General features: G+C 43.5%; 1 protein-coding gene across 1 annotated transcript; it reads left to right on the top strand.

Annotated features, from left to right (window-relative positions):
- Positions 1–1107: 1107 nt before the first annotated feature.
- LOC308042646 (uncharacterized protein) lies at positions 1108–22873 on the top strand (the record flags this gene model as incomplete). The annotated part of the gene is made up of 20 exons (XM_080348233.1): positions 1108–1287; positions 2691–2853; positions 3584–3733; positions 5331–5491; positions 5884–6060; positions 6492–6633; positions 6924–7111; positions 7441–7582; positions 8075–8251; positions 11121–11244; positions 16816–16947; positions 17294–17468; positions 17766–17944; positions 18632–18823; positions 19913–20102; positions 20495–20671; positions 21103–21244; positions 21535–21722; positions 22058–22199; positions 22692–22873. The coding sequence occupies 20 exons, from the start codon at positions 1108–1110 to the stop codon at positions 22871–22873; spliced, it is 3303 nt and encodes a 1100-aa protein (XP_080204359.1).
- Positions 22874–23088: the final 215 nt, after the last annotated feature.

Consider the following 23088-nt stretch of genomic DNA (forward strand, 5'->3'; position numbering starts at 1 on the left):
CTGAATGTGAACTGTATCCGGATCTGTCTTTTCTACTCAATTAACTCTTTCATACTCAGATAATTCTTGTCTTTCTGTCGTCAGAGGTGATCCAAAACCTTTGACAGTTAAATCTCTTGCCAGGGAAATTCACGGGTCCCACCCAGCAGTTCTGGCTTTACCCCAACACCATCTCAAAACTCTTCATGGCTTATGCAAGTAATGAGATCAAGAATAAAGAAGCCATGTCTGGATGTAGGAGTGATGCTGCAAGCAAAGACCTGCTTTTCCAGTGTACTGGGTTTCACAGCCATTGTTCACCCTCAGGGCTGCTGACAGAGGAAGGCAACGCACCTCCTCTGCAAAAGTAAAGGAAAATGCAAACAACTTGAGTTTTTCCTTGAGGACAATAAAAATGATGGTTCTCAACAATATGACCATCCCTCCCGACATGGCCCAGAAGGCCCCTCTCAGCTTCACCCATCTGACCACTTGTGGTTTTAAATACCCTTGGTCCACAGTGTTCAGAGCAGTGCCGTTGGACCAGAATTTGTTGCTCATAAAGGACATCATTACGACCACGAGAGAATGTGGCCTCAAGTTCTTAACCAATGGGTTCGTGCAGGAAAGAAAATGTCTTTCACAGCCCATTACCATTAGCTGAGAGACAAATAAGAGATATATATATAGAGAGAGAAAAGAATGCATTTTTGATATATAAGGATATGTGCCTGGGTACTAGAAGGGCTGGCAGACATCAATCTATGCATGAGAGCAAACAGCAAGAGTTTAAGCACATACATAGCAGGTACACCTTAAATATTTCTGCATTTTGAGTTTCTTTAACAGCATTAGAACATTACTTCTTTAGTCGTACTGGAATGATTACCCAACAAAACACAAGTTGGAGAGGTAAAATATTCAGTGTGCAAACAAGGCGTTCATCCCTACTTTATTCATTCTTATCTTGAACAGATTAATAAGTAATCTCATTTCTCAGCAGGAATAAGGAGGGACTATTGGCTGTTTTCAGTCATGTGCTTTGATATGACAGCATATAAATAAGCAGGGATCTACAGATCCAACATCAGGCTCTTCTGACACTTGACTTCTCACCCTCAACCCACCATGGAGCTTCTGGGAACGACCACTATTTTCTTGCTGGTCTGCATCTCTTGCCTTCTTCTCTTTACCACATGGAGAAGCACATCGCAAAAACAGAAGCAGCCTCCTGGTCCCACCACGCTCCCCATTGTTGGAAACATCCTCCAGCTGAACCTGTGGAACTTGCCTGAAAGCTTGAAGAAGGTAAGGGGCTGTCTACTTCTTTCTGTGTTGCCTCCACTGCATGTGAATCAAAGTCTAGTGAAGACTGTCTCAGCTTAGTTCACAAGCTCAAATTCCATTCACCAAATGTCTGATCAAACAGAAACAAAAGATTTCCTAGAAATACATGCTTTTCAAGTCTATATATTGCAATAATCTCTAAATCTAAGTCTACATCTAAGCATATATATATTGCAAGTCCAAGTCGAGATATTTGCAGTAATCATCCTAGTGATGTGTTCTGTGCTGACCTCAAGGCAGTATTGCAATTTGCAGTGGATTTGCAATCAAGGCACTGATGCTATTGCAATATTCCCTCTCCTCCTCCTCTACCCAACTCCTCACCATGCTGGTAAGATGGCCTGGACCTTTTTTGGGTAGGACCCTGCTCCATTGTGCTGCCTCTGCTCCCCAGCAGGTAGGGAGGATCTCCTGGCACTAGAAGAAGCGAGTGAAGGTTTTGAAGCAAAATAGGTTGGATGTGAATTGTCCTGTCCATTCCCTCCCTTCCCGTGGCTGATGTCACCCATCTGTCAAACAAAACCTGTGTGCTGCAAGGCCTGGGAGGGGATAGGTGGAGGGAGTTCAGCTGGTGTGTCTGTTCCTAGGGGGATTGTGAGGGCATTGGGACAGATGGGTGGGTACAGCAAGTGTCACTGGGTTCTGTAGAGCAAACTTGTGGTGATGGCTGACATCACTGTGTGTGTCATCAGCCGCACACGTACCCATACAAGCTCCTTTTTGCCCTGGTGCTTGTGAACATTGAGAATCATGAGCACCCTCTGCTTTGTTTCAGTTGTCTGAGTGATTCAGTTTCCCACAATAAAACACCTGGGACTATAGCTAGTTTGTTCTTCCGGAGTGAGCAGGAGAAGAAGTGTTCCAGGTCACACCATGACCCTTTCTGCAGTTGCAGCCAAAAGCAAATGCAAGGAGGCACTGAGTCTCTGCTCATATACTCGCCCAACTGCCAGAGGTCTGTGGCCCAGGAGATTTTAGGGACAGCTGTGGTGTCTTTGTGCTCAAAATCCCTTTAGGCACTTGCCTGTGGATATAATTGCTTTTGAGCCTCTGTAAACTGTTACCCACTGTGCTCTGTTGAAAGCCTTTCCAGACTCTTTTTCCAGCCCTCTGAAGAACTATGTTCTTTTCTGGGATTTGGACTTAACACCTCACCTTTCTGTTCATGTCCCCTAATTCTTGCACTATTTACTCTACCCCTGGCTGTAATTCACAGTTGAAAGATCTCTGCGCTGCTGCTAATTTATGTCACATCTCAGCGATGTTGGGACAGTGGCATCACCCCTCAGACTTCTTCCCTGCAAACTTCTTTTCATGTGATTAACATTAAGACATGTTGTTCTCTGTGTTCCTTTTTCCTACAGCTCAGCAAGGAGTATGGTTCTGTCTTCACCGTATATTTAGGCCCACAAAAGGTTGTGGTGCTGTATGGCCACGATGTGGTGAAAGAAGCTCTGATTGATCAGGGAGATGAATTTACTGGAAGAGGCAATCTACCACTGATTAAAAAACTCTTAAAAGAAAAAGGTATGACCCTGGTAGTGTGAGTGTACAAAGCATACAAAGCAGTGGACGAGGTGGATTTCATATACTACATTAATGCATTCAAATTAGCAGTAACAAACTAAATGCCTAACTTATTACTTACTGGAGAACAGTTTGTGGTCCCAGGTTGGTATCACTGAGCAATCTTCTATTTTCAGCATGCTCCAAATTACGGCTAGCACTTTGTTCATGAAATGTGCCTCTAAGAACCCTACATGTTTTTCTCCCAGATAATACAGGCTGTCCCAGAAAGGGTCACATTCAAGATTAGGCCCTGAGGTTATTCACCAGGGCAGTTCCAGGATGGCATATATCCTATTCCATGGTACTATGGTACAGCATCAATGATACTGTCAATAATTATATGCTGTTTGAGGGTGCATAGCAGAACATTTAAGCAGTTATGTCAGTGCAAAGACCATGGGCTTGTGGCCAAGGTCAATTCAGTACTAGTGTTAACTTCTCGTTTACATCCTATTGTAGTTTTTCTTGTTCTGAGAAGAAACTCGTTTTTACTCAAAGTGCTGTGACATATGGATCAGACATAACATCAGCAGAGTTGCAGAGAAGGTGCATTTCTGGGCATATAGCAATTGCAGTGTAACTTCACAAAGAGGTGGTTTTGTATCTTGAGCACTTACTGTGTAGCATCCCATTCAGGGGAAAAAAAAAAGGTTTCTTCATAGAGGTCTATTTTTCCTTCCTGTGTCAGGCATTGTGACCAGCAATGGGGAGACCTGGAAGCAGCTCCGACGATTTACACTCACCACCCTGCGCGATTTTGGGATGGGAAGGAAGAGCATCGAAGAGCGAATCCAGGAGGAAGCTCATTTTCTGGTGGAGCGGATCAGGAACACACGTGGTAGGACATGGAGTTTGTGCGTGCTGGGAAACCCTGCATGTCTGCAATGAGACAATGAGGGCTGTAGGGCTCTTTCACCCAAACTATGACCCAAGAAATGGACATGTGGCTGCTGTTTCTGCTCCCTGCTCCAGTAGGCAAAGTTATCACTGCTGGATGTGAGTCAGTCAAAGGCTCTGGGACATTAAGGAGGGATAAATATGGAAGATTGGTGTTGGAAAGCATCCTTTATCCTCTTCTGCTTGAGGAACAAGACAGGAAGTGGTAAAGGGAATGGCTTGGCCCCAAAGCTGAGGGTTTAGTGAATTCAGCCATGGAGATGGGGCTGGACACTGCCACATAACCTCCCAGTGTCAGTAGGGGCGTGCAATGGGAACAGGGACTATAAGCTGCTTTTGAAGGCAGAGCATGATGCATTTTCTCGTACTATATAAGACAATGTTACTTCCAAGCATTTCCCCTGAGAGTGGCAGAGTACTGGCCCCGACTACAGGCTTCCTTTCCACAGCCAGTGTTCAGTGTGAGCTTATTCTGCCAAGGGGAAAAAGCAGATGGATGTCAAAGGATGCTGAAGGGTCACTGTCTCCTATGAGCCACTAGAAGATTTAGTCTGGTTTCAGATGAACATTCCTGCTACAAAGCAGGGAAAACACTCTCACCTCCATTGCTCGTATCTTCTCACTAGCACAGGAACACAGTCTTTCCTAAGTCCTACTGAAAGCCTTCATCTCTGCCTCACCTTGTTACAGCATCTTTTACTGTGTACTAAAAAGCTTTGCAAGCACGATACATACAATCGAAAAGTATAAAGTCCTTATTTAATCTTAATGCAAATAAGAAACATTAATAGCTAGGACTAGTTATCTACTAGGCTCAGCGTGAACATATCAGCTCTGATGAGACATCTGCTGAGTCCTCAATGGCCAGGGAGGCATCAGTGCTGGCAAGTTGCCATTTTCTGAGTCCTTGTTCTTCTTTTAGGATTTTAACCCTTTTTATGTTGTTGTTTCTCCTCTTAAAACCTTGAGATGAACTCTGTCATTGCCTGCAATTAAAACTTTCCACTCTTTCTTTTTTGGTCCGATCTCATTTTTTTTTCCTCTGTTGTCCTCTTTTTTCTGTAGTCCTCTTCTTAGAAGCTTATGTAGCTGTGCTATCAAAACTAGACTTTGATCACAGGCATTGGAATCCCTAGGATAGGGTTACACAGCTGACGTTACGGTATTAGAGTTCACAAACAAGTTGTGATAACCTAAAGACAGGGCTCAGGCAAAGTCCTGATGGTTTCATTGGGAATCGTTAGGCCATTTCTAATTGGCAGTCTATAAGGGGGACAGGCATGTGTCAGTTGAAGAGGAACTAAGCCACTCAGACCAATGACCTGAGAACAGGACAAAAGAGACACTGAAACCATTCAAACAGGGAAGTTAGGTCACTTCAAGCACAGAACAACACATCAGACAAGCCCTTCACCATCCTTTCAAAGGACTCTCAAACTCTGGATCTCAAGAGGATGCAAAACTTCCCTGCAGTGTCAGAGAAGGGGATGATGCCTGAAATACTGAAAGCAAAATAACCTTTGTTGCTTTTGTTCCAGCACAGCCCTTCAACCCTGCCAACATCCTAGTCCACGCTGTTGCCAACATCATCTCCTCCATCATCTTTGGGGATCGGTTTGACTATGAGGATAAAAAGTTTTTAGCTTTAATTGACTTGCTGAATGAAAACAATGAGCTCCAGTCCACTCTACAAGTACAGGTGTGTACAGTTTTATATAAATAATAGATATGTTAAGTATTATAATATTGTCTTGATGAATACTTATCCATCTTCAAGTGGAGTAGATATTAATAAATTTTTGAAAGCCAAAAAGGCAGTTAAATAACCTATTCCTGTTAGATTTTTTCTTTGTCTTATGGAATTGTCATTTTATGTCCAAAGAACAGTATCAGTTCAAAAGTTTCCGAGGTGGAGTCTATCCTTGAATAGAGTGAAACCAGAAAGTAAAAGGCATTAAAATCCAGTTGAATAATACAGACCTACTCTTCCAAAAGTCTTCACTTGCCCCATTTTAATAGATACATTTAGGGGAACATTGTATTGTATCCACATTAATCAGAATGTGCTTTTCCATCGTTTTATTCTTACAGATATACAATTTCTTCCCAACTCTCATGGATTATTTACCTGGGCCTCATCAAAAACTGTTTGAAAATACTGAAAAATTTTACAAATTTACTTTAGGAATCATAGCAGAACACCAGCAAACCCTGGATCCCACTTGTCCTCGTGATTTTATTGATGCTTTTCTTAACAAAATGGAACAGGTAATGTAAGAGCAAGAGATTTCTTGGATTATAACAAAACCACTGCTTGAATCCCAGCTTCTTTTCAGTTGTGGCAGGGCACAGGGCTTTTGCAAATTCAGAAGGGAACTTGCTTTTCTTGGCACATCAGCTTCATTCTAGCCTATTTTCTTATTAAGAATTTTTAAAGGCAGAATTAAGAGTACCAGTTAAAGTTCAGAATGTTGAAGACGAATCTGGTTGATGTAATTCAATGCTCCTCCCAGATTAAAAAAGGTTCATAATATTATGTAGTAAAAGTACCATAAATGCTGCTGTTCTGGAGAATGAGTGTCATATTTTTGAAAATATATTAGATGTGTTTAAAAACATACATTGTGGGTACAGAAGATTCCTTTTTAAACGACAGCTTAACTTTGTCATTCTAAACATTCTTCCAAATCTTCCTCCAGGAGAAAGGGAACAGTCACTCAGAATTCACCACTGAGACCTTGAGCAGAACCACACTCGACTTGTTCCTTGCAGGAACAGGGACCACCAGCATCACACTGAGACATGGACTTCTGATTCTCCAGAAATACCCAGAGATAGTAGGTAATAGAAAAGGAAATAAAGAAGTTAAACTTTTTAATAGGTCCTGGGATTCATTTGGACACTTCCAGTCACTGCCCTATGTGGCAATTTTCCCCATCCCAAGGAAAAATATATTTGCAGTGTAGAAATGTCTATTAGTCTTGGTTACACTCACAGGGGAGAGATATCAGTAGTAAGTACAGTCGTGTATTCCTGCTGCTCTAAAAGCAAGTTTTGCGGTAGATATGGGGAGGGATTTAGGCAAAGAGATGGAGAACTTGTCCATTTAACACTCACTTCTCTCCTAACAGAGAGAATGCAAAAGGAGATTGACTGTGTGATTGGCCGAGACCGAAGCCCCTGCATGGCAGATCGGAGCCGGATGCCCTACACAGATGCTGTGGCCCATGAAATCCAGAGATTTATTGATTTCCTTCCATCTAACGTCCCACGTAGTGTGATCAAGGACATCAAGTTCAGAGACTATTTTATCCCCAAGGTCTGTTCCACTGTTTCTGAGAAACGTCATAATCTCTTGAGAACAATAATGCGCACTATTCATTGTATGGTGTTTGATTTTCAAAAACAATGAAATGAGAAAAACAGTTGGAATAATTTTGTTTGAAAAGGGATTCTGGAAGTTATTGAGCCTTTTCATCGTCTATGTGAAGAGAAGATAGAGTTTTCTATTTTTTTTCACATACATGTATTCATTAAATATTCATTTGAAGCTGATTCAACTCTGACTACCCTTCTATTCAGCTCCGGGAATTTCTCAATGCTGCTTTGCTTTAGCATGTCTCCATTTTCTTCTCTTTCTTAACTCAGGACACGATGATATTCCCAATGCTGAGTTCTGTCTTATATGATAGCAAGGAATTTCCAAATCCGGAAAAATTTGACCCAGGACATTTTCTGAATGCGAATGGTACCTTTAGAAAGAGTGACTACTTCATGCCATTTTCTGCAGGTAAGACCTCTCTCTATTTCAGACCTTGGACTATCCTCTCCTAGAATCTCTCTGAGGATTTTAGTGCCTCCCTCACCACAGTCAGTACAGCGATGTCTGCTGATCTGTTACACTCGTCATTTCTGGGCAGCTTGAAGCCCTGTACTACAGTCTCCACTGACTTCCTTGTTTAGCAATCACAGAAGCTACTCCAATGCGCTCTTCAGGAAGAGATGTGTGGAGTGGGACTCAGCCAGGCAACTTGTCCCTCTGCAAAATTAGCACCAAACAGCAGAACGTGAGAAAATGAAGCCTTCAAATTGGCTTTGCCCACTAAGCACTCTCATTGTTCTGGACACTTAGCCCCTAGTTTCATTCATTTGCCTCCCCAAAATGCGGCAGTGCTGCCTCTCCATTCCGAGATGTATGAACTTTCATGGAGCAGTGCTTAAAAATAAGTTACCAGCAAAATACTCCACTGTCACCTCACTTTTTATTATTTTTTGCTTGCAGGAAAACGCGTCTGTGCAGGAGAAGGTCTGGCCCGGATGGAGATATTCATATTTTTAACAGCCATCCTGCAGAACTTTACCTTGAAGCCCACTGTGGATCACAAGGACATTGATATTTCCCCTATAGTCAGTGCTCTGGCAAATATGCCCCGACCTTATGAGGTCTCTTTTCTTCCACGTTAGCCAAGTGAAGACAGTTGACAGCTTCCAAACTCACAAAATCTCTGCTTGAATGATAGTGATTTCCCAATCTGCTGAGACTGTAACACACAGATCATTTGCTAGATACTTTCTGGAGGGAAAGGTGTTTAGGAAAGAAAATTGTGTGTTGCTTTTACAGTCACCACAGCCAGCTCTAGGCAGAGACAGAGTAGGCAATAGCATCCCGAAGCAGACAGCTCCCTGTGCAAATTCATACAGGCTCTCCTCTGCACTGCTCACCTACCTCAGGTTCCTGGCTGGCTCCTGACATCCCGACCTGTCAGGGAGTGTGGAACGGTGCTCGGAGAGCCCTGCTGCTGCTGTCCCTCTCACTTGATCCTCTCAGCACAGCAGGAACAGAGGCTTGTCCTTCAGGGTTTCCACAAATTTTGCTTGAGGTACCTCTGTTCTCTCTATTTTCAGCTTGTTTGTGACCAATTTGTAAATGTAAGCATTAAACAGCGGCGATTTTTTTCTGATAGGGGATGATCATCTACTGTATTCTTGCCCCACTACATATTGTCACCTCTGGTGGGGATGGAGTTTATCAATGACTGGGCAGATGGGTCCTCTCCTGTAAATTATAATTAATATTTGTGGAATCACAATTTATATTGCAAAATAAAGAAGTAGCACACAGATTGGTTGCTTTTTCTGAGATCCCAGAAGAACACCTGTTAGTCAAAAACCTGCCTCTACAAAGCTTATTCTCCCAAATGCCTTCCAGGTCTTGTATCTTTCAGACTGTTTCATTTCACTCATTTATGTGACATGTATTATGGCTTGAAGACTGGGCTGGCCAATGACCTATAAAATTTCCATTCTCAGTAAGAGTCATTGGTTGTCCTGAATTGGAACAAAGGACCCACAAGGATCATCGAGTCCAAGTCCTGTATTGAGCCGCTCCTCATGCGGCTTCCTCTCCAAACCCTTCACCAACTTCATAGCCCTCTTCTTTTTTATCCTATGTTGCCCAGAACTGCACCCAGTGCTCCAACTGAGGCCGCACCAGTGCAGGGCAGAACGGGACAGTCACCTCCCTCGCCCAGCCGGCAATGCTGTGCTGGATGCACCCCAGGACATGGTTGGCCCTCTTGGCTGCTAGGACACACTGATGGCTCATGTTCAACTTGCTGTCAACCAGAACCCCCAGATCCTTCTCCACGGAGCTGCTTTCCTGCATCTCATCCCTCAGTCTGTATGTACAGCCAGGGTTGCCATGTCCCAGGAGCAAAATACGGCACTTGCCCTTGCTGAACTTCATGCGCTTGGTGATTGCCCAGTTCTCCTATTTGTCCAGATCCCTCTGCAGGGCCTCTCTGCCCTCAAGAGTGTCAACAGCTCCCCCCAATTTTGGGTCATCAGCAAACTTACTAAGCAATCCCTCAAGTCCTGTGTCTAAGTCATTTACGAAGACATTGAAGAGTGCTGGCCCTATGACGGATCCCTGCGGAACCCCGCTAGTGACTGGTCGTCAGCCCGACATAACCCCATTTACTAGAACCCTTTGAGCCCGGCCCGTCAGACAATTGCTCACCCACTGCATTGCGTGTTTACCCAGCTGTGTGCTGAACATCTTGCCTGTAGTTGCCGGAGTCATCCCTGTTAACCTTCTTGCAGACTGGGACAATGTTTGCCAGCTTCCAGTCTTCTGGGACCTCTCCAGGTTCCCAACAGCGTAGAAAAATCACAGAGACATGTCTCGCTATGACATTAGGCACCTTTTTAAGCAACCTTGGATGAATCCCATTCGGTCTCATCAACTTGTAGGGATCTAGCTGGAGTAGCAGATCCCATACAAGATCCAGATCGACTGGGAGTTTATTGTTCTCACAGCCTCGGTTTTCCGAGGCATGTACTGAGCCCAAACCAACTCTGAACATAGGACCATATTTCTTCCTGAGCATAAACAATTTTACAGAAAAAGAACATCGCTTTTAAGTTACACCCCCTTGCCTGGGTAAGTTGCTCTTCAGCTGCAACATGTGTCCTATGAGGGGCAAAGGAAATGGGCCAAGAGGCAGCTGCCCCGATTCAGACATCTCCCCCCACACTGAGCACACAAGGAGGCAGACAGTGCACACCAGCAAGAAAATTACTGTGGCTCCCAGGGCTTCCATGGCAACATGGAACAGGTCTGTGGGATCAAGAAGGGCTGAAGCTGCATCTTGGACAACTCGCTTTATGAAGCCTACAGCAAAAATAACAGGGCAAATGTAACCAATGGCTGCTCTCCTTTCCTCTGTGTTAAACATACTAATTAGAAAATCATCACTTGCTGCCAACAAACTTGCATGAACTGCTTCTTCAACGTCACCCTTATAGCACTGTAACATCAGAGAAACAAACATTCATCGTTAACAAGCCCTGTATTAACCAATCCTGTCATACTTTTATAGCACGCTTGTCTTCTGCATATTACTGTTGGTTATATGTTTGTCATCTGCTGCAGTACTGCAAATACAACAATCTATGTATCTATGTAAAGAACGAGGAGCCCATTCTGAAGCCTGTGGACCTATCCGCATAGTACTGCGCTGAAACTTGGACAACTTCAGAATCACTTGTTAGGGCAGCTGGGCAGAAATATCTTGAGGCATCAGGGAAAAAAATCCTCCTCTGGAGCTGAACTCCTCGGTTCCTGCTTGAAGAGCTGGAGTTGCCAGGCTGATTTGCATCCCCTGGTTTGCAGGTGCAGTCCAAGTCCTCAAGAACTGCGTTGGCTCCAAAGCAGTTGTACAGACCACTTGGATGAGACACTTTGCACCTTGACTCTCCTCTGTCAGACCTCCCTTTCCTCTGTTCTTCCCTTCAAGCACCTGCTACTGTCTTCTCTTTTCCACCAGGAAATAATGCAGAAGACAGAGATTTCGGTTCCCTCTGTACCTCTCTGCTTCCTCTGGAACTTCTCATGGACTCTCCAGGTGAAATGTTTGAGCAGCAACCAAGCGGTGCCTCTGCTTTTGGACTGTACGTTTCCCCAGTACAGCGCTGTCCACAGACACCCTGTGATGTCTCTTCTGTGGTGCTGCCCTCCAAGGACCTGCCATCCTTGCCATGATTTGGATTCTGCCAGTCACACAGGGGCCTGCAGGCAGACAGAGGAATAGTTACTCAGAGACAGAACTGGGAACACAGCTGTCAGCACTCAGCCTATTTGCTATGCCACTGTCACACCACCTTCCAGCCAGCCAGGGAGTCAGTCACTAAAATTCCCTCCCAGTCAGGAGTCACTTGTGGGACAAGCTCCTCTGCCCAGTGCTGCTTCCTGGAGGTGGGATACTCAAAGGTTTGGGAAGAGATTTGCTATTTCTTAGCTCTCTTACCTGAAAACACTACGTACTTACTGGCAATGCACGGTTAGATGGATTTCCATCTTCAGAGCTCCTGGAGGTTTCATCTTTGTACTTTAAAAATACCATGCTATTTTCTACACATAAAAAAACTACTTTTTCAACAGGAACATGATTTGGTCGTTGCTTGGCTTTTATTGCTTGATCTTTAGAAGTTTCTTCTGCTGACACATCGCCCTCTGGTGTCCCTGTTACAATCCTGTCAAGGAAATGCCATGAGCAGAGAAATGCCACATTATTTTACTTGGAAATTCTCTGTGCCCCGACCACACCGATTCCTTGACCTTCAAACAGCATGCAGGGTTGCATGTGGTGAGTGGATCTCTTCATCACAGCAACTATCAAATGGACCTGTTGATTGGAACAAGACATGGCTAAGCCAGCAGTTGTACAAAACCAAAAGAAAATACAGGTGCCACTGGAGTCTATTTTAACCTGCCCTTGGTCAACTCTTTACTTTCCTGTAAACAGAGAAACCAGACATGGGGCCTCTGTCTGTAAATAAGAGGGATGGGGCAGGCCAGGAAACTCCAAGCAGACTGAGCATTCTCCAGATGTGGTAAGTACAGCAGGAACAAGGTACAATGGTTTAACTTTCATGTGATCTTCTTTTCCTATTCAGTGTCACTCAGTGCTCTTGGCCCCCAAAACCTTGAGGGGTGAGGAGCTGTTAACAACAGCTGCATGGATGCTGTCTTAGAGAGCACAGTTCCCATTTCAGGCATGACTCTGATAGCAACCTCTGCTATCAGACCTGGAGACCTGATTAGGGCTTACAGCTAGTATATGTACTCTGAAGTGACATTGCGTACAGTCAAAATCTGCTTATTCACAAATTCCCAGTGTTCTGCTGAGCAGAGGACCAGATCTGGCCCTCGTGCCCCTGAGAATGCGTTCTTGCTTACCTAGTACTAGCCTATCCTTGAGTCCACCCCTTTCTATCCAAAGACTCTGACAATCCTTACATCTAACTCCTGTCTTAGGAAAACTTCTACTGGGCTGCTGTCATGTTCGTACCCGCCTATGACAACACAGCATGCTCCAGGCACACATTGTGGAAGGAAAGGTCTTGCTGCTGCAGGATGAGCTTGATACATTAAACCACACTTAAGAAGCATAAGGCAACTGCCTCCTTCTTTCTATGAAGAAAGACTAGCAGCCCTGAAACATGTTCACCATCATGTGCCGCCCAACCGTCTCAAGGTGAAAAGGTGCCCTACTGGGCTCAAGGCAGTTGGATGTGCTAGAGGATGAAAACAGAAAACAGAGATGCCAGCTGTGCCATTCTTCTTGGTCACTTCCTGAATTTACACAGCAAGTCTGCTCTTATGATCCCAGGGACAGGGAATCCTTCTTACTATGGAACTATGGCGTTTGGCATCCCAATTGGAATGTGAGCAGTGTGTGTGTGTGTGTGTGTGTGTTAAGGATATGGAAGGTGACTGAGACTCACCTTAACACAGAGCAGGGCTGCCACACATTCCTTGCCATACCGAACTTCTGTCTGTGGAGTCTGTTTCCCATTGAGAGTCTGCACACATGGTCCACATCTGATAAATGAGTGGACTTGCAACTACATTGGCAGTGAACTACCATTAGAGCATGGATTATGTCCGGGCCACGTTCCATTCTGTGTTCAGTACTTGATTTGCAGGTTATCTGCCATGAGCAGAAATTATTTGGCTTTCTGTCATGTGATAGGACAAGGCACTGGCACTTAAGGCTTGATATTATTCTTATATCATAGATCTCATGGTCACATCTCTCTAGACCACAGATGGCCAGCTCTCCACTGTAATCCCTTGGGATACAACGCTCTCATCCCTTTATCCTGGCTTCTGCACTGAGCCAGAGTACAGGGCCAGCTGCAGCCCTGCAGTGGAGAACAATCCCTTCACGTGCCAGCATCTGCTCGGTGCCTCTGGCACCATCTTCCCAGAAACTGCTGGGAATTGAAGAGATCACTCAGCTGGAGGATTAGTGCTCGTGTTTCAATCCTAGAACAACCTGCCCTGGAAAGCATTTCAGTGGCTGGTCAGCTCTAGATAATGTCCTACCAGTATCTCTCCCCACTTCTTCCTCCTCTGCAGCCCACAGTCCCCTGCAGGCTCCCAGATGTGGAGCTACTGCCCTTCTCCCCAGAGACCTGCTGCTCACAGGCTGCACCCTCACCCTGCCTTTATTCTGACACATATTGTCTTTTCACGCTCTCTACTCACTGCCCCCAGGCAGTTCTTCCTTACTGACCGGGTTTTTGTGCTGAGCTTTCCTGCTGGCAGCAACCCGAGACCTCTGGCCTCTGACACGTCTCCTTCGAGGAATGACGATGACAGACCCGTGCTGCTTGGAGCTGCTTTCCTGGGGTCACATTTTACCTATAGCCCACCCTCAATTTGGCCTGCAAGTACGTAGCCTGTGATCCATTCAAAATTCAGGATCTGCACTTGCTGGTTGAGCTGATGATTTCCTTTCTTAATGCCTCATTTTCCCAAAGGCAGCAGTCGACAGAATGTATTCAGATGGAACCATGGAAAGCTGAACCAGTCACTCTGCCTCCAGTAGTGGCACAAACCACAATGTCGTAAGGGTAAATCTAGTACTGAGGCTGGCGCGTGGAGAAACTCGATTCTGACTTAGGAAAAACCCTTTACTATTAAAAGAGAGTGTGGTGATGTTCCCTCTTCTTCTTTTTTTTCTTTTAGTTTTCTTTATTTAGGCTGAAGTGCTTTTAGGGCGGACTTCAACATTACTTGATCTATAGTTTCCCTCAAGTTCACTCGGATCAAATAATAAATCATAGTCCTTCCTTGATTGCCTGTGGTCTGAAGAGTCAATGTGCATTGAAAGGTTCAATGAAAAGGGTCATGGTACATAGAAGGGATTAAATTAGTTCATTACTTAAAATTTAACCAACCGATTTGTACTGGTAACTCAGACATACTTCTTCGCCAAGTCCTTGTGAAATATCAGATGGGCTTTGCAGTGTGTCAGGTTAGTTCTTATTTACACTTTGTTTTTATTCCAGAGGCTGGATCATCTGAGCTATTGAACACTAACAGAATGTATTGTACTGTACCACATGTGAGTCACTGTGTATCTTTGGCCTGGGCACTGTTGGGGGATTTCCTTCAATGTGAGCGACAGTCACATAGGAAGAAGGCAAGAGTATGGGCCCACAGGTTGTTTTATATTTAATTTTAAATTTTTCTTTGAAATGTCATGTATTTCATACCTCTCAAGAGAGGAAAACAAATCATAGCTGGTGGTCTCCTCTTTCACTATTCTAAACCAATTTAAGCCAAAGGATATGGGACATCCTATTGTATCACTCTAGGGATTTCTTGCCTGATACACAGGAAATTGCTGTAGCCTGACTTTCTACACAATGAACATGGACGCGGCATCACCATAGTGAAGAATCCTCCTCCACCACCATCTTCTTGCTAAAACAGTCCAGTGCTGGTTGTGCCACTGTGGTGGGATCACTTCATAGGGCTGTTCTGTTTCCTTGCTTTTCTCCTTGAACTTCCCAAAACACTCTGCTAATCTTGTGCTACTTCCTCTGGCAGGACTGAAATCATAGTGAAGCCGTACATTATATCAGTCAACATTAGCATCAGGTATTGTTTTCTTCAGCTTTTAAAACATGATTTCTCATCTGTCTTTCTTATTACTGTAGTTACTTGAAAGCACTAAGTGTAGCCAAAGATTTTGTTCCTTGATGATTGCTGAATTTCTCTTCAATATTAAATTGACAGCTGGGGTAATTATTTCCTCATTATATGCACTGTTTCCAGTAAATATACTCTATCTCCAGTCATGTTTTCTTTATCTTTTGTAATGATGACAATTTTGCCTCTGGTTTAGGCCCTAGCCCAAGTTTCAATAGGTCTGCCCTATGGTGATGACATCTCAGTTGGGCACATCTCATGAAGTTGCCCCTTCACTTCTCCACCTCGCCGGGCATGGACCTTTGAGATGACCTGCTGTACACCATGGTGGTTCTGCAGCTGGTTCCAGAGGAGCTCCACTGCCTGTGCAGCCAGCTGGGACCCGTGGCTCAGGAGCCCCGCTAAGCTCAGCCACCTTCTTGGCAATTGGACAGACTTCACTTCTGTGCCTCTTTTTTACCATAGGAAACTGGGACAGACTTTTCCCTTTTCCTGACTTTTTTTTCTGCCTGGAATGAGGAAGGGGCTCTTCTTTCTTAATGCTGATCATAGTCTAGAGCTAATCATCTTGGCTTTATACAAAGATGGTGGGTTAGAGCAGCAACAGAGTGATTTACTGTTGGTGGAGTCACAGTACAGGTCACAGGAATGCTGTTAGCAGCTTAATTTCCTCACCCTTTTGGAGACTAAAGTGTTGATTTGCTGAGTCTCCAAACAACTGATGAACTTCATTGACTTCATCCTTTTCAGATCAGTTATGTCCATATGAGTTCATGTACAAATATTTAACCAAGCTTTTTGAGCTAGCTGGTCAAATGTCATTTCTGTGATCTGAAAACTAATGATGTGGTTTGTATCTTATCTCTAGTAATAGTGTATCGTGTTACTAATATGTGTGTAACACATATTGTGGAGTGTTGAAGTAATCACTGAACCTTAATACATGCTGCTCATGGCAGATGCTTTGTCAAATTGCTGCCAGAAATGAGGCAGAGGTTGATATTGGGATTTTCTACAAGGCACTAAGGAAAGTCCAGTCTGAAAGTAGGAAGAGTATAGCAGATGAGATGATGTTATTCACAGCACAACAGGCAAGATGATTTCCACTGGCTACTCTGTTATTCTGTTCAATGAAAGTGAGTGAAATGTGACGTGCTAATGTAAGGACATTGGCGTCTGAGGCTGGATGTGCTGGATCATTACTGTAGTCAAGCCAGTCCAGAATCCTGTCCCAACAGTAGCTTAAAAATCAGTTGCCAAGGAGCTGAATCACAGCATTGCAACCACAGAGGAAAATGCTTTCAGACTGCTCCAGCCTCCAGTGATTCCTAAACATTTGGTGATATCTTTCTGTTTGAGTACTCACCACACTTTATTCTCCCATTAATTTGTCCAGTTACCTTTTGGACACGTACATCTTTCAAAATGCTGTTCCACAGCTCAAGAGTATGGCGTGTGAAGGACCACCTTCTTCTGCCTGTTTAAAACCTGCCAGTTGCTATGCTTGTGTTCCATAGCCCTATACGGGAGGAGAATATGAGCAGTCATTCAGTTCATACAGTGGCATCCCACCCTGACAATCTGACCTCAAATACAGAGGTGGAGCCAGAGAATGGTGGCATTTTGTGGAGAATTAAGAACTTTGCACGGTAAGTCTCTTTGAGTGTGACGGGCGGACCGGCAAGGACAGAGACTCGGGCTCAATATGAGTTTAACATCAATGCCCTTTAATGAATGTTTTAACAACACATTGAATATCAATGTCCCCCAATACAGGTTTTAACAACCCATATATACTCTTAACTTAGTGGTCTTGCGACCAAGCACAGGCTGCGATTGGTTACTCTCTGCAGTCATGCGTCCCCCCCATGGTGATTAGCTGCAGGGCACTGTCCACGAGCTGTTCACACGCGGTGACAACAGCGTCCCTCCTGCAGCCTGGGTTGAGGATAGACCAGCTTCTGTTTACTTCCGTTCTGTCTTTGGTGTCTCCAGAAAACCCTCCGTGCAGGTCCTGGCCTACACCTCAGCCACATCAAGCTCTGGCTTGATCACAGCACACAGCCCATGTCCTCTTTCTTCCAAAAACTCTCCACAGCATTTCATAACAACACCTGAGGCCCCAGCATCTGCTGTCATACCCCACTGGGAAGAAAACAGACTCTTTCAGGTACTTCTTCTGAATGTGAACTGTATCAGGATCTATCTTTTCTACTCAATTAACTGTTCTTTTCTGGGACTTGGACTTAACACCTCACCTTTCCATTCATGTCCCCTAATTCTTGCACTATTTACTCTACCCCTGGCTGTAATTCACAGTTGAAAAATCTCTGCGCTGCTGCTAATTTATGTCACATCTCAGCGATGTTGGGACAGTGGCATCACCCCTCAGACTTCTTCCCTTCAAACTTCTTTTCATGTGATTAACATTAAGACATGTTGTTCTCTGTGTTCCTTTTTCCTACAGCTCAGCAAGGAGTATGGTTCTGTCTTCACCGTATATTTTGGCCCACAAAAGGTTGTGGTGCTGTATGGCTACGATGTGGTGAAAGAAGCTCTGATTGATCAGGGAGATGACTTTAGTGGAAGAGGCAATCTACCTCTATTTAAAAAACTCTTAAAAGAAAAAGGTATGGCCCTGGTAGTGTGAGTATACAAAGCATACAAAGCAGTGGACGAGGTGGATATCATGTACTACATTAGTGCATTCAAATTAGCAGTAGAAAACTAAATGCCTAACTTATTACTTACTGGAGAACAGTTTGTGGTCCCAGGTTGGTATCACTGAGTAATTTTCTGTTTTCAGCATGCTCCAAATTACGGCTAGCACTTTGTTCATGAAATGTGCCTCTAAGAACTTAGGTGTTTTTCTCCCAGATAATACAGGCTGTCCCAGAAAGGGTCACATTCAAGATTAGGCCCTGAGGTTATTCACCAGGACAGTTCCAGGATGGCATATATCCTATTCCATGGTACTATGGTACAGCATCAATGATACTGTCAATAATTATATGCTGTTTGAGGGTGCATAGCAGAACATTTAAGCAGTTATGTCAGTGCAAAGACCCTGGGCTTGTGGCCAAGGTCAATTCAGTACTAGTGTTAACTTCTCATTTACATCCTATTGTAGTTTTTCTTGTTCTGAGAAGAAATTCGGTTTTACTCAAAGTGCTGTGACATATGGATCAGACATAACACCAGCAGAGTTGCAGAGAAGGTGCATTTCTGGGCATATAGCAATTGCAGTGTAACTTCACAAAGAGGTGGTTTTGTATCTTGAGCACTTACTGTGTAGCATCCCATTCAGGGGAAAAAAAAAAGGTTTCTTCATAGAGGTCTATTTTTCCTTCCTGTGTCAGGCGTTGTGACCAGCAATGGGGAGACCTGGAAGCAGCTCCGACGATTTACACTCACCATCCTGCGCGATTTTGGGATGGGAAGGAAGAGCATCGAGGAGCGAATCCAGGAGGAAGCTCATTTTCTGGTGGAACGGATCAGGAACACACGCGGTAGGACATGGAGTTTGTGGGTGCTGGGAAACCCTGCATGTCTGCAATGAGACAATGAGGGCTGTAGGGCTCTGTCACCCAAACTATGACCCAAGAAATGGACATGTGGCTGGGAAAAAGCAGATGAATGTTAAAGGATGCTGAAGGATCACTGTCTCCTATGAGCCACTAGAAGATTTAGTCTGGTTTCAGAGGTAAACATTCCTGCTACAAAGCAGGGAAAACACTCTCACCTCCATTGTTTGTATCTGCTGCAAAACTTTATCTCTGCCTCACCTTGTTACAACATGTTTTACTGTGTACTAAAAACCTTTGCAAACACAATACATACAACCCAAAAGTATAAAGTACCTATTTACTCTTAATGTAAATAAGAAACATTAATAGCTAGGACTAGTTATGTATGAAACTCAGCATGAACATACGAGCTCTGATGAGACATCTGCTGAGTCCTCAATGGCCAGGGAGGCATCAGTGCTGACAAGTTGCCATTTTCTGAGTCCTTGTTTTTCTTTTAGGATTTTAACCCTTTTCATGTTGTTGTTTCTCCTCTTAAAACCTTGAGATGAACTCTGTCATTGCCTGCAATTAAAACTTTCCTCTCTTTCTTTTTGGGTCCAATCCCTTTTTTTTTTTTCTCTCACACTGTAGTCCTCTTCTTAGAAGCTTATGTAGCTGTGCTATCAAAACTAGACTCTGATCACAGGCATTGGAATCCCTAGGATAGGGTTACACAGCTGACGTTACGGTATTAGAGTTCACAAACAAGTTGTGATAACCTAAAGACAGGGCTCAGGCAAAGTCCTGATGGTTTCACTGGGGTTTGGTGGGAATCGTTATGCCATTTCTAATTGGCAGTCTATAAGGGGGACAGGCATGTGTCAGTTGAAGAGGAACCAAGCCACTCAGACCAATGACCTGAGAACAGGACAAAAGAGACACTGAAATCATTCAAACAGGGAAGTTAGGTCACTTCAAGCACAGAACAACACATCAGACAAGCCCTTCACCATCCTTTCAAAGGACTCTCAAACTCTGGATCTCAAGAGGATGCAAAACTTCCCTGCAGTGTCAGAGAAGGGGATGATGCCTGAAATACTGAAAGCAAGATACCCTTTGTTGCTTTTGTTCCAGCACAACCGTTCAGCCCTGCCAGCTTCGTAATCCACGCTGTTGCCAACATCATCTCCTCCATCATCTTCGGGGATCGGTTTGACTATGAGGATAAAAAGTTTTTAGCTTTAATTGACTTGCTGAATGAAAACAATGAGCTCCAGTCCACTCTACAAGTACAGGTGTGTACAGTTTTATATAAATAATAGATATGTTAAGTATTATAATATTGTCTTGATGAATACTTATCCATCTTCAAGTGGAGTAGATATTAATAAATTTTTGAAAGCCAAAAAGGCAGTTAAATAACCTATTCCTGTTAGATTTTTTCTTTGTCTTATGGAATTGTCATTTTATGTCCAAAGAACAGTATCAGTTCAAAAGTTTCCGAGGTGGAGTCTATCCTTGAATAGAGTGAAACCAGAAAGTAAAAGGCATTAAAATCCAGTTGAATAATACAGACCTACTCTTCCAAAAGTCTTCACTTGCCCCATTTTAATAGATACATTTAGGGGAACATTGTATTGTATCCACATTAATCAGAATGTGCTTTTCCATCGTTTTATTCTTACAGATATACAATTTCTTCCCAACTCTCATGGATTATTTACCTGGGCCTCATCAAAAACTGTTTGAAAATACTGAAAAATTTTACAAATTTACTTTAGGAATCATAGCAGAACACCAGCAAACCCTGGATCCCACTTGTCCTCGTGATTTTATTGATGCTTTTCTTAACAAAATGGAACAGGTAATGTAAGAGCAAGAGATTTCTTGGATTATAACAAAACCACTGCTTGAATCCCAGCTTCTTTTCAGTTGTGGCAGGGCACAGGGCTTTTGCAAATTCAGAAGGGAACTTGCTTTTCTTGGCACATCAGCTTCATTCTAGCCTATTTTCTTACTAAGAATTTTTAAAGGCAGAATTAAGAGTACCAGCTAAATTTCGGAATGTTGAAGATTAATCTGGTTGATGTAATTCAATGCTCCTCCCAGATTAAAAAAGGTTCATAATATTATGTAGTAAAAGTACCATAAATGCTGCTGTTCTGGAGAGTGAGTGTCATATTTTTGAAAATATATTAGATGTGTTTAAAAACATACATTGTGGGTACAGAAGATTCCTTTTTAAACGACAGCTTAACTTTGTCATTCTAAACATTCTTCCAAATCTTCCTCCAGGAGAAAGGGAACAGTCACTCAGAATTCACCACTGAGACCTTGAGCAGAACCACACTCGACTTGTTCCTTGCAGGAACAGGGACCACCAGCACCACACTGAGATATGGACTTCTGATTCTCCAGAAATACCCAGAGATAGTAGGTAATAGAAAAGGAAATAAAGAAGTTAAACTTTTTAATAGGTCCTGGGATTCATTTGGACACTTCCAGTCACTGCCCTATGTGGCAATTTTCCCCATCCCAAGGAAAAATATATTTGCAGTGTAGAAATGTCTATTAGTCTTGGTTACACTCACAGGGGAGAGGTATCAGTAGTAAGTACAGTCATGTATTCCTGCTGCTCTAAAAGCAAGTTTTGCGGTAGATATGGGGAGAGATTTAGGCAAAGAGATGGAGAACTTGTCCATTTAACACTCACTTCTCTCCTAACAGAGAGAATGCAAAAGGAGATTGACTGTGTGATTGGCCGAGACCGAAGCCCCTGCATGGCAGATCGGAGCCGGATGCCCTACACAGATGCTGTGGTCCATGAAATCCAGAGATTTATTGATTTGATTCCATTTAATGTCCCACGTAGCGTGATCAAGGACATCAAGTTCAGAGATTATTTTATTCCCAAGGTCTGTTCCACTCTTTCTGAGAAACGTCATAATCTCTTGCGAACAATAATGTGCACTATTCATTGTATGGTGTTTGATTTTCAAAAACAATGAAATGAGAAAAACAGTTGGAATAATTTTGTTTGAGAAGGGATTCTGGAAGTTATTGAGCCTTTTCATCGTCTATGTGAAGAGAAGATAGAGCTTTCTATTTTTTTTCACATACATGTATTCATTAAATATTCATTTGAAGCTGATTCAACTCTGACTACCCTTCTATTCAGCTCTGGGAATTTCTCAATGATGTTTTGCTTTAGCATGTCTCCGTTTTAATTCTCTTCTCTTTCTTAACTCAGGACACTATTATAATCCCAATGCTGAGTTCTGTCTTATATGATAGCAAGGAATTTCCAAATCCGGAAAAATTTGACCCAGGACATTTTCTGAATGCGAATGGTACCTTTAGAAAGAGTGACTACTTCATGCCATTTTCTGCAGGTAAGACCTCTCTCTATTTCAGACCTTGGACTATCCTCTCCTAGAATCTCTCTGAGGATTTTAGTGCCTCCCTCACCACAGTCAGTACAGCGATGTCTGCTGATCTGTTACACTCGTCATTTCTGGGCAGCTTGAAGCCCTGTACTAGAGTCTCCACTGACTTCCTTGTTTAGCAATCACAGAAGTTACTCCAATGAGCTCTTCAGGAAGAGATGTGTGGAGTGGGACTCAGCCAGGCAACTTGTCCCTCTGCAAAATTAGCACCAAACAGCAGAACGTGAGAAAATGAAGCCTTCAAATTGGCTTTGCCCACTAAGCACTCTCATTGTTCTGGACACTTAGCCCCTAGTTTCATTCATTTGCCTCCCCAAAATGCGGCAGTGCTGCCTCTCCATTCCGAGATGTATGAACTTTCATGGAGCAGTGCTTAAAAATAAGTTACCAGCAAAATACTCCACTGTCACCTCACTTTTTATTATTTTTTGCTTGCAGGAAAACGCGTCTGTGCAGGAGAAGGTCTGGCCCGGATGGAGATATTCATATTTTTAACGGCCATCCTGCAGAACTTTACCTTGAAGCCCACTGTGGATCACAAGGACATTGATATTTCCCCTATAGTCAGTGCTCTGGCAAATATGCCCCGACCTTATGAGGTCTCTTTTCTTCCACGTTAGCCAAGTGAAGACAGTTGACAGCTTCCAAACTCACAAAATCTCTGCTTGAATGATAGTGATTTCCCAATCTGCTGAGACTGTAACACACAGATCATTTGCTAGATACTTTCTGGAGGGAAAGGTGTTTAGGAAAGAAAATTGTGTGTTGCTTTTACAGTCACCACAGCCAGCTCTAGGCAGAGACAGAGTAGGCAATAGCATCCCGAAGCAGACAG

Source organism: Nesoenas mayeri, assembly GCF_963082525.1.
Source record: "Nesoenas mayeri genome assembly, chromosome: 7".
Taxonomy (NCBI): Eukaryota; Metazoa; Chordata; class Aves; order Columbiformes; family Columbidae; genus Nesoenas; species Nesoenas mayeri.